Source organism: Atractosteus spatula, chromosome 27, assembly GCF_055471065.1.
Source record: "Atractosteus spatula isolate fAtrSpa1 chromosome 27, fAtrSpa1.hap1, whole genome shotgun sequence".
NCBI classification, from domain to species: Eukaryota; Metazoa; Chordata; class Actinopteri; order Semionotiformes; family Lepisosteidae; genus Atractosteus; species Atractosteus spatula.
Window position 1 is genome coordinate 2,989,119 of NC_142732.1, and position 15,874 is coordinate 3,004,992.

General features: G+C 41.1%; 1 protein-coding gene across 1 annotated transcript in view; it reads left to right on the top strand.

Annotated features, from left to right (window-relative positions):
* The window catches only part of atp2a3 (ATPase sarcoplasmic/endoplasmic reticulum Ca2+ transporting 3), an 83,918-nt gene that overhangs the window by 27,659 nt on the left and 40,385 nt on the right, over window positions 1–15,874 (top strand). The window contains exons 4-5 of the mRNA XM_088906989.1: window positions 5,634–5,738; window positions 7,701–7,839. Of these exons, the coding sequence (XP_088763115.1) occupies window positions 5,634–5,738; window positions 7,701–7,839 (244 nt within the window). The remainder of the gene's footprint in view (window positions 1–5,633; window positions 5,739–7,700; window positions 7,840–15,874) is intronic.

Here is a 15,874-nt window from a genome sequence, read left to right on the forward strand (position 1 = left end):
AGGAAAGTAATGCAGAGCAGAGATTACTGCCTCAATGAGTTTAATTCTTATTCAACACTGTTATCCATTTTTTTCTGATTGCTGTTATATTAATGATTGCAAAGGTACTTTGAGAAAGTGGAAGATGTGTGTGTTTTTTAGTCTAACATGGCTTCTTAGAGTGAATTTCCTATTCTCTAAGCAGGACAGCAGACAGCCTTAGTGCAGGAGAAATAACCATCTTGTCATATCAAAATGTAAAACTAAGCCACCAAAAAAAACATACAAAAACATGACACTTGGACTCCTTAAACTCCAATACAATTTTTGCCTCCACCAAATCCAGACAAAAAGGGGAAGCAAACTGGACAAATTGTGCTATTAAATTGTAAAGGTCACAAGCAACAATTGCATGGATTTCCTCTATTGGAGACTGGGATAAGACTGTTCTCAGGGAGAGGCTGGATTTCGATGCACATCGCTCACAGCAGGAAGGGAAGAACAAGTGGGTATTGAATTCGCTCTCGTAGGAGTTTCTACCAACACCCGAGCCAGCCCAAAATGTTTTTTTTTCAGGGGGAGGGTAGAACACTGGGTAAGCCCCTAATGTGGGTTCGAGTCCTGCACTGTAAGACCCTGCTGTTGTGCCTTGAGTGAGGTATTTTACTCTAGTTGATCCAGTGCACCCAGCTATGTAAATGGAGACCAGCGTTGCTGGCAGTAATCACTGTGATGAACCAATGTCCCAACCAGGGGCATCTCTCTTAGCCCTCTTTATGTTCAAATTCTCTTTGTGAATGGGAAATGCACAGCAACAACCCCAGTGTTGTCAGTTTGTTTGCTTGTGGTTGGGCTATGTGTTCATTGCTAAGACTGTTATTACTGGGGAGGGTTTTTTTAAACTTCAGCCTGTTACCCAAAACAGGATTTCTGACAGGTCTGTAGCTGCCACCACAGGTTATTATTACTGAACAAGACTTTCTGGTCCAGAATTTTTCCTACACTACACACCTTTCTGTTTCATATTTTGCATTTCCTGTACCTGGTATGTTGAAGTCCATCCTTAATTCTTTGTAGATGCTTTATGAATGTCCCACCCCTTATTCTTCCCCCAAAATAACCTCATTCACTTCAGGTTACATAGAAATGAGTCATTTCCGTTTTTTACGTTTGTTTCGGAAGACAAAAGGTGTGGAATAAAGAGAGGTGTCCGTACAACTGTGTGAGGGGTATAAAAATATATCTAAGATGTTGAAATTTCTCAGGAGTCCAGTCAGGTCCATCATTAGAAAATGAGAAGAATACAGAACACCCAGACTCTTTCTAGAGCAGGCCACCCTCACAAACTGACCACGTGGGCAAGATGGACCTCCATCAGACAAGTGACCCATTGACCACCCTGACAGAGCTACAGAATTCCACAGCTGAGACGGGAGAACCTGTTCAAGGACAATCTCTGCTGCACTACACAGATTTGGCCTCTATAGGAGTGTGGCTAGACAGAAGCTAAAGGCAGGCCAGAGTCTGCGAGAAGGCATGTGGTCGACATGAGCTACACCATCCTTACCATGAAGCTTGGTGGTGGCTGCATCATCTTCTGGAGATGCATTTCAGCAGCTGGGACTGGAGCACTAATCAGGATAGATGGAACAACGAATGGGGCCAAATACAGGAAAGTCCTTGAGGGGAATCTGCTTCGGTCAGCCTCAGACCTCAGACTGGGGCAAAGATTCACTTTCCAACAGGACAGAGACCCCGAGGACACAGTCACAATGACAGCAAAGTTCCTTAAAAACAAGAAGATGAATGGCCTTGAGTGGCCCAGTCAAAGCACCAACAGTGGGGATCTGTGTAAGGACCTGAAAATCGCAGTTCACCAGCACCATCCATCCAGTGTGTTGTGTGAAAACACAATTTCAATGCAATGAAACTTCAGCCCATAAGACAGCGATATTTGCAGTTGTTCAGTAGTGGGAGAATACTTTCTAAATGCAGTGTATACAGTATGTACAGTACGTACAAATCCATGCTATATTCCCTCCATATCTCAGAAAGCAATCAGCCTTTTCCTAGTGATTTAAAATGGCTTTTTAAAAACCAGCCTCTCAACCTTTGTTCCATGCCTGGAACTTCAATAGATTTGTACATCACCCACACAAGTTTTTTCATACCCAGTCTCTGAAAGAAAGATTTAGTAGCCCTTCCATTAAAACTTTTCTGGCACGTCTACACACTGACGTACAACACAGCTCCACAATCAGTAATGAAGAAAGTTTTTCACAAAGGGGGTGGGTGCTGACCAAAGGAACTGTCTATAATCTCTTTAAAAAATGTTAATGCTGTTGTTTTCCATATTCAGTGTATCTTTTATTTTTTCTTTGGCTTTCAACTTCTCAGATTGTATTCTGGATAAAGAAGAGGTCCCATTCTCTGCAGTAAAACAAAAACATGATCCAGGTTCACTGGAATACTTTGACATTTCAGGCTTTAGTACTTTGTATTTTAATTTATGTTTGGATGGATGGAAAGAACAGTAATTTTTCAAAGTAGTCTATTTCTGTTAAAACAAGTCTGTGTGCTTGTTGTTTCAAAGTATATTTCTTTAGAATAAGCATTTTTGGAGATGCTCTAATGCCTAGAACTATCTTTAATTGTCCTGCATTTAATTCATGTGTTGCACAATGATAAGGCAGGAAACAGGGGAGAGCCGCTACTATCAATTCATTTACAGGTATTTAGAACCAGTAATGTATTTCCTGTTTTTTCATGGTTTCATGATTTCATGTTTTCTCATCTTCCTGTGATTATTTTTAGAGAAATGACAGTGATGTGCCGCATTGTCTAGGTACTCAAGCGGAAATTGTTTTTGAAAGGTTTAGCAAGACTGAAAGAGAGGATTTGACACAGTGCATCATGCAGCCTGCTTCCCAGTGACTGCCATGCTGTTATTTCTGTCCCCAGTGCCCTTTCTTAAATTTATCAGATAGAATGGTTTTTGGGAGCTCTTTTGGAGGATTAGTTGCAATAATAAACACTCTAAAAAAGGAAAGTTAGGGAAGAATAAAGCAGGGGTCACAAAACAGAATAACTAAAGAATCGTGTTTTAGATGCTAAACAAGAAGCAACTTGCTCTTTTGACTGAAATGCCTCAATATTGAATTGGCATACGGCAATTTCATCAGTAGTGTCTTTGATAGTATCTACTTTCTCAAAGTATTTTGTCTTGTGCCCCATTTCACAACCTCATTTTGAGTTACCCCAGCTTGACCGTCTTGTGCTTAAGCCTCAAACTGGTTTGTCAGTGTAAACTGGTCTGTCGGTGTAAAGTTGGCTGAGACGTACTTGGCAATTCCCATACGGACTAGCTGGGAGTATCCTTGTGCAGAGAGCAGGTGTGAGGTCCGCCTGTGGTTTGGATTGCATTTACGAGCATGGCAAAAGTGAGTAGTATGAGAACTGAAAACGGAGAGGAAAGTGCCTGCTTTGAGAAAGTAAAACTTTCTGCCTGAATTATGGGTGGGAAACTGCTATGAAGAGCATTAACAAGGTACTTTTTGAAATCTGAAAGCATTTGAAAGGACTGAAAAAAAGTCCTCCCCATGGCCTGTGGAAATAAACGCTAAAAAGCAAAACAAGTTGAAAAGTAACATAGGTTGTACACCACAAGCCAAGTTTAGCTGGCCCTGGTAAAAAAAAAGACCTTCGTGTTGTTCCACAAATGAACGACGTAGGGAAATTCTTAATAATATATACTATGGAGTTGATTGCTCCATAGTACAATTCAGCACAATCCATTGTAAAAGTGCCCAAAAACAGTGTAGATTTGCATTTCTTGCTCTAGTCTTGAGTATTTCAAACTATAATGAACTATCTTGAAATGTTTTGTGCACGTTTAATATGTTATTAATAGAAATGCGTAGCTTATTGTTTTGTTTTAAGTACCCATGAGATAAACTCTATAAACTATGCAATTAAACTTCATAGTCCACTGTAATCAAGAATTGGTTAAGAATATCTAAAGTTGTGTAAGTAAATTAAATCTATGTAGCACTTCTGCTTTCTAGTCTTACCTTTTTTTGGTCTCTTACAAATGTATTTGATGGATGTGTTAACAATCTGTGTATTTTAGTTCTGACCAGGGAAAGTGTTTGTGGAGTAACATGTGTGAGGGGGTGGTGACTGGGAATCAAGAAGTAATACTGTAAGCTTCTTCATTAAAATGACAAGACATTGATATTTTTTCGAGTCTATGCAATCTAGAATTCTGCATTGTTATAAGTGCCAAATGTAGACCTAAAAAGGGTTAATTTTGGAAGTGCCCGATTAGATGCTTTACTTTTTCTTGTAATCAAGCTCAATCATTAAAATGTTAAGGTGTGAGAATCCTATCTCGCTTTAGTGATGGGGCAATTATCCCTACATACTGTAGCAATGTGGCAATGCAAGCAGACATCTTAAGGTCCTCTTTCACTTTGTGAAAGGACTGAAGAAACATTATTGAAGTCACCTTGAAGATCGTCAATCTCTTTTGTGCACTGGAAACAACTGAAAGTGATGAATGAAGAATCTTTTAAAAGAAAAATGGCAAAGTTATATTAATTATTTTTAAAAGCCTAAGAAACAATTTCAAGTAGTTGTATAGACTGTAAGCGTCTTGATTTCCAGCCTGTAAACATTCAATTATTTTTTCAATGTCGGGGGGCAGAATTAAGCTAATCTTCTCCATTATAATTTTAGATGCATAAATGTCCTTTTGTTTCCCTCTCTGCACCTGTATTCACCTCAGGGCAGCTCCAGGGTTAACTGTAACACAGGCTGCATTGTAACACGTATATAGTTCACCAGCAGTTCCTGAACCAAAGTGATGCTATCAAAACAAATACAGCAGCATTATCGTTTTGACTTCTTTAGGGCTACTAAATGGTTAACAACACTTTGCAGTACTTCTTCTGTATTGCAAAATGCACTCATGTTATTGTCCTATATAACTGACTGGCTGCAACCCAGGCTTAACTGTGTTGTTAAAAATAAAATTGATAAACAATAAGAGGCCCTTTGGTCTGTCTGATCTGCTAGGTACATATTAGAGAATTGATCCAAGGATCCAGTTGTGAAAGAATACAAAGGTTGGCTTCAACAACATGACTGAGTACCTCGTTCCAGACACACACCCTACCCTTGTTCCACGCCAGTATCTTTGTAGAAAAAAGTCCTGGTAAAATAAGTTTCAGTTGCTAGTCTTGAGCTGATTGTGCCTGGGAGTAGTGAAAGCTCAGCTTTATTTGTTTTTTTACAAATGTTCAAAGTCAGCCTGCTTTCCACTTTTTTTCTCAGCATTTCTAATTTTGAGGTCAGCGCTTGGCTTGCTTGTGCAAAAAGTCATCTCTCAACGTGAGTGTTTAGGGTTCCCAGAATCGAAATGTGATTATGTACAGATACCTCCCTGGGCCTTTTTTGTTGTCACACCCTGTAAGAATGAGGTGACGTCATTGTGTTGAAAGCACATCCTTTGTGTGCAGGGCTTTCTGTTTTGATGAATGGGAGCCTCCTGTGAAAAGGAGGTGGTGACATGGTGTGTAACCTGAGGGAGTTCTGTTTCTGTCGGCCTCCTCTGTCATTGCTGCTGCTCATTTGCCATGTGTTTTCCATTGCAGGTCTTGGCATTGTTTGAGGAAGGTGAGGAAACCACCACAGCCTTCGTGGAGCCCATAGTCATCCTTCTGATTCTGATTGCAAACGCTGTCATCGGAGTATGGCAGGTGAGGCCCAGTCCTTCTGCAGTGATATGCTGGTGAAAGTCAGCAGCTGTGCCACCTTGCAACTCACAACTGGCAGCCCACTGCAGCTCAGCAGCCGTGAGCCTGGCCAGTAACTGGATGGGAGACCTCCAGGGAAAGCTAAAGGCTGCTGCTGGAAGAGGTGTCAGTGAGACCAGTAGGGGGCACTCACCCTGCAGTCTGTGTGGGTCCTAATGCCCCAGTGTAAAGATGGGGACACTATGTAAAAAAGAGTAGGGGTGTTAACCCTGGTGTCCTGACCACATTTCCTCCTGGGCATAGGACTGGCGCAATATAACTGCCATTGCATCATCCAGGTGGGGGCTGCATATTGGTGGTGGTGGAGGGGAGTCCCCATTACTGTAAAGCAGTTTCAGTAGAGTGTCCAGAAAAGTGCTAGATAAGCGTGCTTATTATTAAAAAGGCAGCACCAGGCTTTAACTAAAAAAAAACCCTACCCATCCTGTAATCATAATGTCCAAACTCAGTTCCCGATTACTGCTTTTGCACTGGGTGGACATGACTGCTTTAGAAAGACTTCATGTTGTGGTACATTTGAAATTTGCAGTTCAAAAGGGGGGGAGAACGCTTGGTTTCATCCCAGCCAGTGTGTCATGTACATTTATCTCGACACAACACACTTTAGTAAGATCACCTCCCTCGCACACATACAGTGCTCTCACACAGTTCTGTTACATTTTTTCCTATCATTTACAAAAGTTGTGGAAGGTTTTGGCTGCATTTCTCTGCTGCCCTGCCCATCTCTTAGTAGGTTGTCAAAACATTCAAATAATAAAACAATTTTTTTTTGGAATTGCAATATTGTGTTCTAAATTCTGGCGGGATCGGGATACAGCAGGCAAGCAAGCTCTTTGAGAGCTTCTTGAGGACTCTGAAACTTACAGCGAAAGATAGATCTGATTAGAGGTGTGCTGACAGGGGTGGCGGGTTCAGTCATTTAGAAATGAGACAGAAGTTGTGGTTAGAGCATGATAAGGCTTTGTTTCCATTGCTGCAGTGGCGGGCGAGAGGGGTGAAGCTTCTCTCAGGGAGGCAGGGGAGATGGTTACCTGAAAATCACATGTAAAATCTATCACTGCAACAGAAATACAGTCTCTCTTTTCCCAGCCCCTTCCTAAACAATACGTCTTTGAAATGTCTGTTCATCACCGTTTTCTGTCAAAACAATTAACCTAGCAGGGAATTAGCAATCCAAGGACAGTTAAGAGCCTAGTGTCTGAGAGTACATGAGGTGAAATAAATGCAGGAACAGAAACAAAACTCAAATTGCATAAAGTTTTGATCCGTTCCGGGCTTTACTGGTTGCAGGTATCTTGTATTATCTTGCGGTGCTGCAGCCCAGGGTTCAATTCCTGGGGTGCTATCTGCACAGTGGTTAGCATTGCTGCCCCGAGTTCAATTCTGCACCTGGGGTACAATCTATGTGGAGTTTGTGTGTTCTTTTCTCGTGCGTGTGGGTTTGCTCCAGGTGCTCCAGTTTCCTCCCACAGTCCAAAGACATGCTGGTAGGTTAATTTGTTTCTGGGAAAATTGGCCCTGTTGTGTGTGTGTGTGTGTGTGTGTGTGTGTGTGTGAGTTGTGGGGGGGGTCTGTCTTTGCCCTTTGATGGATTGGCACCCCATCCACATTGTATCCCACCTTGTGCCCTTGCTTGCTGGGATAGACTCCGGCTCCACCCTGACCTTGTATTGACTCCAAACAAGGAAAGAAGCATGAGGTACTGTACCCAGACCCTGACATTGGCTGATTTACTCCAAGCCAGCATTTGTGAAATACGAGATGATTCAAGCTACTTTTCCCCTTATTTTTCTTGGATTTCTTACTGCGACCCCTGATCCCTGGTTGGAGATGCACGGTCAGTATTGAACCAAGGCACCTGTTCACCCATGTTCCTCACTGATGGTCTTTTCTCTTGGGTGGCAGGAGAGAAATGCAGAGAATGCTATAGAGGCTCTGAAGGAGTACGAGCCGGAGATGGGGAAGGTATTCCGAATGAACAGGAAAACCGTCCAGAGGATCAAGGCTCGAGACATCGTGCCGGGAGATATAGTAGAGGTGGCTGGTAAGTACTGCAATAAATTGGAGCCCCAGTCTTGATAAGATCTTCTGTACTGCTGCATTTTTGGATGTAGTACATGAGGTCATTTGATTTGTTTCAGTTCAGTAGTTGGGTTATTAATGGATACTAATTTACTTGGCTGATGCTTTTATCCAAAGCAACTTACCTTTATGCCCATTTACAGTATATACCTGGGTATTGTACTAGAGCAACTGATGTGAATTATTCAAGGGTACAACAGCAGTGTCTCACCTAGGTTTTGAACCTCTAGCCTTCCAGTTCCAGTCCAGAGCCCTAGCCACTGCTCCACACTGTTTGAGAGCTTACTGTCTGATCATCCGTCCATTTCCAACAGGTGAAAGGCAGGGTAAACCTGTAAGGGATATCGGTCCATTGCAGGGCATAGGTGTAACCTCTCTATGATAAATCATAGGGCTGCTGCAGTGGTGTCTATGTGATGAATGGTTGGAAGGAATTGCCTTGAGGCTCATAAAAAGACACTAGAATCCCTCTTTGTGGTGAAATTTAGAGTTTCTTTTATCATGCCACATGTGAAAGTTAGAGCAAAAACCCGCTGATGACATTCTGGTGAAGACATTTTACCTAAATAAAAATAAGCCAGTAATTTTCAGAGGTAGTAGGAGTCTCAGTGAGGCTAGCTTTTCAATTCCTTACAAGCATCTCATTTTGAAACTTGTACTGTATTGCTGCAAATCGTTGCTGTGTTGGAAATCAATGCCGTTGGTTATTGCACGTCTTTGTGCAGTACTTTTTATGGAAAAAAAAGAAAATACAAACCTATATGCACAAATAAATATATAAACATGGAACATAGTCTAAATGGTTTCATCTGAGGTTCTAAATGAAGTGTCAAGAAGGGTTGAAAGACAGGTTTTTCCATTCTAATATAGAGATCTGGATTAAATCAAAACTTTAAATCACCAACCAATTGCAAGTTACAATCCAAGAAGTTGATGATAGATTTCCATTGGGCAGAATCATACAAAAAGCTGCCAGTAAGTACAGGCTTTGCAAAATGCAATTAGCTGATGGGTGGAATTTTTTATTTAATCTGGGCCATAGTTAAAGTTAATCTTTTGTAGCTTTCTTTTAAGTTTCAAGGTCTTGTTTTTTTCTGATGTTTATGTGCTTTTTGTGTGGTGTTAAAATCATACAAGAATGCCTAGCTGACATCAGTGTGATGGAAACATGGCTGTCTTGAGGTCTCAGAGTCATGCTACTCTTACTTGCTCTATCCTTGGTCTGAAGGAAAAGCTTTCAGTCTTGAAGACGCTGAGCCAGGCTTGTTTGAGAAAATAAATCACTCCCTTGTGTGCTTTGGTAAACAACGATGAAGTGTTTTCCACTTGAAGAAGTTTGCTATGTCACTCTCTCTGAGGACTAATGACCTGTTGCACCTCATTTATTGATTTGGCTTGACGGAATAGTGACAGCGTTGAGGTATCACAGGAAAGCAGCCGAATCCCTCTGGAAAGGAGAAGCGCGTTTAAAATTCAAGCGACGGATCTCCTTAAGACAGACTCCAATTTGCAGCCGTCAAAAATTTCATGGGTTTTAGTCATCTGCTCCAGCTTTACGCTAGTCATCTTTTCATCCAAAATAATATCGTATCAACACACAAGCTGTCCCAATCTGAACTGCAATCCATTTGGTAAATGCATTTTTCCTGCTATCTTTTCATTCTTATACAATCTCCAGTAATTATTTTGGCATTATTATTCTTCAAACTCACGAGACCCAATAAAGTAAAAAAGAAATAACATATACGTTATGGGCCAAGCACATCTGCTACCTGACTCATAGGTTTTTCCTATGAGAGCCTCTCTGTGTTTTAACAGGTGCCACACTCATTCTTCATTTAGTTGTTATTCTTTTGGAAAATAAGAATTGGAACACATGCTACAGTATGCATACAAGGACATTTGGCTCAGTTTCTCTTTGTTAAGTGTTGAATATTTTTGCATTCTTGTGACTGTTCTGATTGTGCCTTATAACAAAAATGTTTTTCTATCATATGCTTATTAATGAAAACTAATTTTAACGTCACACTAATTTAAGTAGATTTTAAGCATCACATGTAACATTTTTTGAGGAGCTTTGAAAAACTCTGTTTTGAGCAGTTATAGTCTGCCATTGTATGATGGAGATGTATTTAGGGTGTATGGTTTCCTCAAACATAATTAATACTTCCTTGTTTAGAACTTATGCATTGTTGCCATTTTTGTGGTATTGCATTCCATAATGCTAAATAATAATGTTTACCACTGATTAAAGAGATACTCGTAGCTCATTGTGGTATCTTCAGTAGAAATCTGAATTATTTCCAGAAAAGGCCAACATGCTCACCAGGGTCCCTGTACTTTTTTTACCCTCTCCCCTTCCTTGTGTTCAGAAATAGAAAACAGCAGATTATAGCTCTGCACTTCGGGAGGTTATTTGTCATCAGCTAGGAAGCCGTGAGCTCTAATGATTTGAGCAGCAGCAGTTGGAGGAGAAGGGAGTAAAGCAATACTTGCAGATGTTTAAGAAGTTCTGTTGGGATTCCTTGATTCCTTGCACAGCGTGTACAAAAGGACAAATTACCTTGTGAGGTTTTGTCCCTCTCTGCGTATAGAGGCATCTCCACTTGCTGTGACGTCTGCAGGACAAACACGCTTTGTTCAGGCAGAGCCATCACAGGGCTCTGCTAAGACAGGCCCTGCATTCCAATACGCAAGAGCAGCGGTGATGAGGGAGTGATCTTAAAGGCCAGAAGGCCCAGATCAAAAGGTAGTGGGAAGCAGAAATGATGAAAGTGGGAACATCAATGGCTTAAAATCAAGACAAACATGTACGTGTTGGACCAGGTCTTGTGAGGTCAGTGAGGAGATGACTGGATTCTGTTTTCTGAGGCTACTCAACATTCCTGGAGAATTGTGTTGGTACAGATCAGCTGTTTTATTCTCTCCTGCGAGCCTGTTGGCATTGTCAGGGCTCCTGGTTTTATCACTAACATACAATGCTGTGTCTTTCAAACAGATGCCTCCTAGATTTGTTGATTGACGTAATCTTCTTAAACTTATTAAAATAAATAATATTTTTCATTTTTCACATTTCAAGTCTGCCTTCTTTAGTTTATTTTATCTTCTTTTATTTTATTTCTGTAATCTCTTCTTCTGGTTCTCTGTCTTCTGCATGTGTTGCTTCTGTGAATGATGATTACAAAGTTAAGGATCATAAACATTTTTCTTTTGTTTTCTGCTTTTCTTGCTAAAGACTTGTTGAAGCTGATATTATCACTGGGCCTAATAATTGAGAACTGTAGCAACCCAGTGGTATCTCGCTACCATTCTCTTCTGATGCGTGCTTCCTAAAGGCCTCAATTTCTGTGCAGAAAATCACTGGCACACTTTCACATGCTTATATCCCCTCATTAGGGTGTTTTATTTTTAATTGTGTTTTTAATTATGATACAGTGTCCCTTGCAAGATAAGAAGAATGATAGTGTAAAATAATTATCTTTTCCCATACAGTATGTTTCTTTATTTTACTTTAATTAATTGCTTTAGTTCCTACAGATCATTAGCAAGATTCACAAGTCCTTGTGACCTACAGAATAAGGACATTTGACTCCTAATGTAAATAGTTATTTCAGCTGAATGAAGCAATTAGGTAGAAGTAAAATTAGGAGAAGCTGTGTCCTCTTTGGACAAATTTTGTACTGATTATTATTATTTTGTACTGATTATATTATTATTATTATTATTATATTTGTATAAAGTTTTAAAATATTCCACCCCAAAAACTGCAATGATTCCTCCGGGAAAGTGAATAGAAAAAGCAAAGCATGTCGGTACAACTCAAGCTTCAATATGCAGTGCTTTACCAAATGGACTTCAGGGTGTTCTGCAACTTTTATTTCCAACACTCCTTCTTGTCTTATTTGTTTTGTCACAATCTGTTAGTACTGTTGGTAAATCGTTTTATGCAGAGAAAGACAAAATGAGAATAACGCAGAAAACAAGATGATGCTGCTGTCACAAGCACAACCTGAAAGTTTAATGTTTAAAGATTGAAACTGCTATGCTCTTCAATAAGTCTTCTCTGACTGTCATGTATTCTTAGTTAAGTTACCATGAAACAGCATGAACAGAAGTACAGTAAGACTTAAAAAAAAAACCAGAAATTATTTCCTAAAGTTCTTTTGAGGTAGACTGAGGCAGTATGAAAAAAAATAAAAAGAACATTAATCTTCTTTTGCACAATAGAGCAGCAGAAAAAAATGTCTCTGCTCAGTGTTGGAATCAAACCTGTTGAATTTGTTTTTGTTTCTATTTCTTTTTCTCTATGTGGGAAGAGGCTGCAATGCCAAACCGTTAAAATCTGTATCTGTGTGTTTGCTGTCTCTTGTGCCTAAAAGCTTCTTGACATTTTTTTTCATCCAAGATCACGAAGGTAGGGCCCCTTGATTTTCTTTCATCTCTTTTTGTTGAAGAAGCCACGTTAGAAGTTGTTGCAGTTTGCAAGCCCCACACAAGAGGTTAGCGGAGGCCTGCCCATTCTTCTCGCCAGCCTTTGTCGTGTAATTTCTGAGGGCTGAGCTCTCGGGGGCTCGAGGGCTGGCCTTGGCGGGATGTCCCTTTCACATGAGTGGAAGGACCTGTCCCGTGTACTGGAAAGCCCTGACCTGCAATCCAGGATACAGGATCTGGAGGGAAAGGACACCCTGTGGGAGGATGGGACAAGCAGGCATCCTGAGACCTTGAGGTTTTCCCATCTCCAGCTGGTGGCGTTTGAAAGGGCCTGTGGTGGGGACAGAGAGATGGGGCTGCCCGATTCACACAGCAAATCTGTCAGGCCCAGCGGAAAGGGCTGATGCCTCGACACAGGAAAGCCCGTCTGCGGGGTCAGCGGGAGAGAGCGAGGTTAATGAGCGCTCGGTTCTCCGAGGAGTCCCACCTGCTCCGAATAAAAGCGTCCGGACGCAACAGGCGAGGGCTAGCACGCTCTCCCCCACACGCATCTCACTGTCGGAGGAGAAGGTGAAACAAAAAACCTGAAAAGGACTCTTTTCTAACTGCTACATCACCATGGCACAGCACAGGGTTAGAGAAAACAAGGGGTTAGACTGGCTAGCTCTAAGCAGATTTTGTGAAATTTGTGCTCTTATCTTTATGCGCAGGGGTGTGTATTGAACATGTTCCCCAGACATGTGTTCGAAGCTGAAACCCTGGCTTCCTCTAATAAGTGGCTGGATGAGATCCTGGGATCAATTACTTACTAATTACCTCTCGGGCTTGTTTGTGACCGTTATGAGACGCAGGGGTGTGTCATTCTAAGCAAAGCATACTTGAAGCCCAGGTCTGTTTCGAATCAAAGCCTTTCAAAAACTATTTTAAAAATTATACTTTTACAACTCCTGGCCATTTTGTGCTATTATTGCTATTTTCTTGACTTAAATGAAAGGTCATCTACAATATACTGATACCTACAATCCCATTTACTTTAACATTTTCAATAAATAACAGTGCTTCCATAATGTGAAAAGAAATGCTGTGTGTATTTGAAGTACCTGCTTTCTAAGTATTAATAATTTTGCAGCTTTCCAGTCCTTATCAAGTTCTGTAACAGCTGTACCTCAGGGATCATAGAGTAATGTGGTCTGTTGTGGAGCACTTTTGTTTTATTAGATTCTGTTTTTCTGTAGGCCGCATCTAGAAACTCTGAGAAGGAACTGTTTCCAATTGATGCTTCTGAACTAGAGCAGCTGTCAGCTCTGTCCCGTCTGGCAGAAACAGGAGAATTCCCTTCCTTTCCATCAAGAGCTGCTTCTCTGACATATTTCCGTTGCTAAGCAGCCTTAAACACCAGTAAACAGTTGAGAAGGTAAACCACAGTCATTTCTCAGTATAAACAGAAAGAGAAAAACAACGCCAGCTGAGCTCTCGCATAGAAATATTGTTTTTGGAGTCGAGAAAAAAAAATGCATGCAGACCCAAGCTGGGTGACGGCACCATGAAGAAAAAAAAAACATTAACCAATTATGAAAAGGGCCTTTTCTTTTTTTTTCTGCCGAACGCCAAGCAGAGCACAGGGAGTCTCCTGTGGCTTCGGTTAACATGGTTTCTCCATGAGCCCCTGCTGGAAATTCCGGTAGCTGGGAGCAAATGGGAATTGGAACGAATACCGAAGCCACCATGTGGAAAATTTCCCCCGTTACAGGACTCTGTGCACTGCGGGTTCCAGTTTGACATCGTAATTAAGAGTCGTATCTGGCATAGAATGTTTCACGGGTTTTATAGGATGGAAAACCCTTGGTTGCATGGAGCAGGAGCATTGACAAGATTTATTGAGGGCTGTGGAATTGGAAACTAGTAGCCAGTTAAAACGATAAGTCACAAAGTCATGGAGCAGCCGTAGAGATGTGTGTTGAATGTGCTCTGCGTACTGGGAGTTAGGGCTCCCCTTTGGTCTGTCCCTCTTGAATTTTTTCCCAAAGGTTCGAGTGCTTTTTCTCAGCCTTGGGTGCAGCCTTTATCAAGTCCATTGAGAGGAAAAATGTTCCTTGTGTTCTTTCACAAAAGGTCCTGGGAGATAATTAACAAGCTGTGTAAGGTTATGTCTACCCTCTTTACAATGTGAACTTCAAGACCTGTTGGTTTTAAGAATTTCAAAAGGAAACTACCTTTGCATGGGAGGCTGAACTAGTTCAGCTTTGCTAAAGAGCAAATTTATTCACTAATCTGCAGACAAAGCAAAAGTAGATTTAAAAAATAAATGCATGTGCCTTTTCATGCAAATCCTATAGAAAAAGGCAAAAGAGCCCAATATACTGTAAATATAACATACTGTATGAATACCCAGGATTTGACTTTACTCTTATATTAGAGCTTGTGAAACTTGGAACGACTCGAACTGCAATGATCATGTTCTGTATTATGCTCTGTGAGCCCAGTTGTTCATGTGTACAGTAGGTAAGAAGAGATGTGTTTGTAATTTTCAAAGATTTGTATGTTACAGAGATGTGTATTTGTGCGGTTAAGACTGGTCACCTGATACAAGCATTGTGACATAGATATGGATTGAAAAATTAGCTGAGTATGTTCTAAAATCTTTCTGGAGATCAAACTTATGTAGAGCATTTGAGACAGCGTAGGAATTTTGCCTTTCCAAGTTAATTCCTCTGTTGACCGATTTCAGATCACGATTTTAAAAGGCTTCTTTGTAGCGGTGTGTCTAAAATACGCAGATGCTATATAAGCCGATGGTCTCTTTGTTGTTACTTGTGACCTGGGTTGACTGCACCAGCTTCTCTCTTAAAATAAAAAGCCTCGTAGAAAAGTGATGACTAAGGACATTAGCAGACGGTGGAAAGAGTTCTGGAAGAGTTAAGCACAGTAGGCCTTTCATGTGAGAGGGAGTGGAGAGAGAAAAAAAAAGTTTTTTTGCCTTCTTGGAAAACTCCCCCTCCCTCCTCCTTGTTATTTTGGGGATTCTCCTAGGTCACTGCATTTCAAAACACAGTTTGTCATCACTGCCTGCCTGCGGGTAGCGTCTCTCCTTTTGGCACTGTGCCCCTTGGTTGTTAGGCATACAGCATTCCAGCAGAGACTCCCACTGGTATGACATCAGCTCCCTCAGCTCCAGATCTGGAACAAAGAACTCAACACCAGAAACTGAACTCAAAAATAAAAATAAGAAGTGGAAAACATTGATTGCTCTTGTTTGCTCGCAAAGTTGAAAATGTTTGTCCTCTGATGACATTGACCTCTGATAAATCATAGGCTGTGACTTCCAGCCAGAAGCACCAGAGCTTGGCACACAACATCCTGGTCGTCCACACATCATGTGCTGTCGCTTTTTTCCCCCCATTTTAATTTGTAAGTAGGAGAGTCTTAACCTGCAGTGTTTTTGACTCTGTGCAGTTTATCCAGAGTTGTGTTTGTAGTATTTTTTTTCCCTACTTGTACAGAACTTCCTTTGGTTTTCCCTCTCCAGCTTACTGTTCCCGTGAGCTGATGGCTAGCTTCGGACAGCA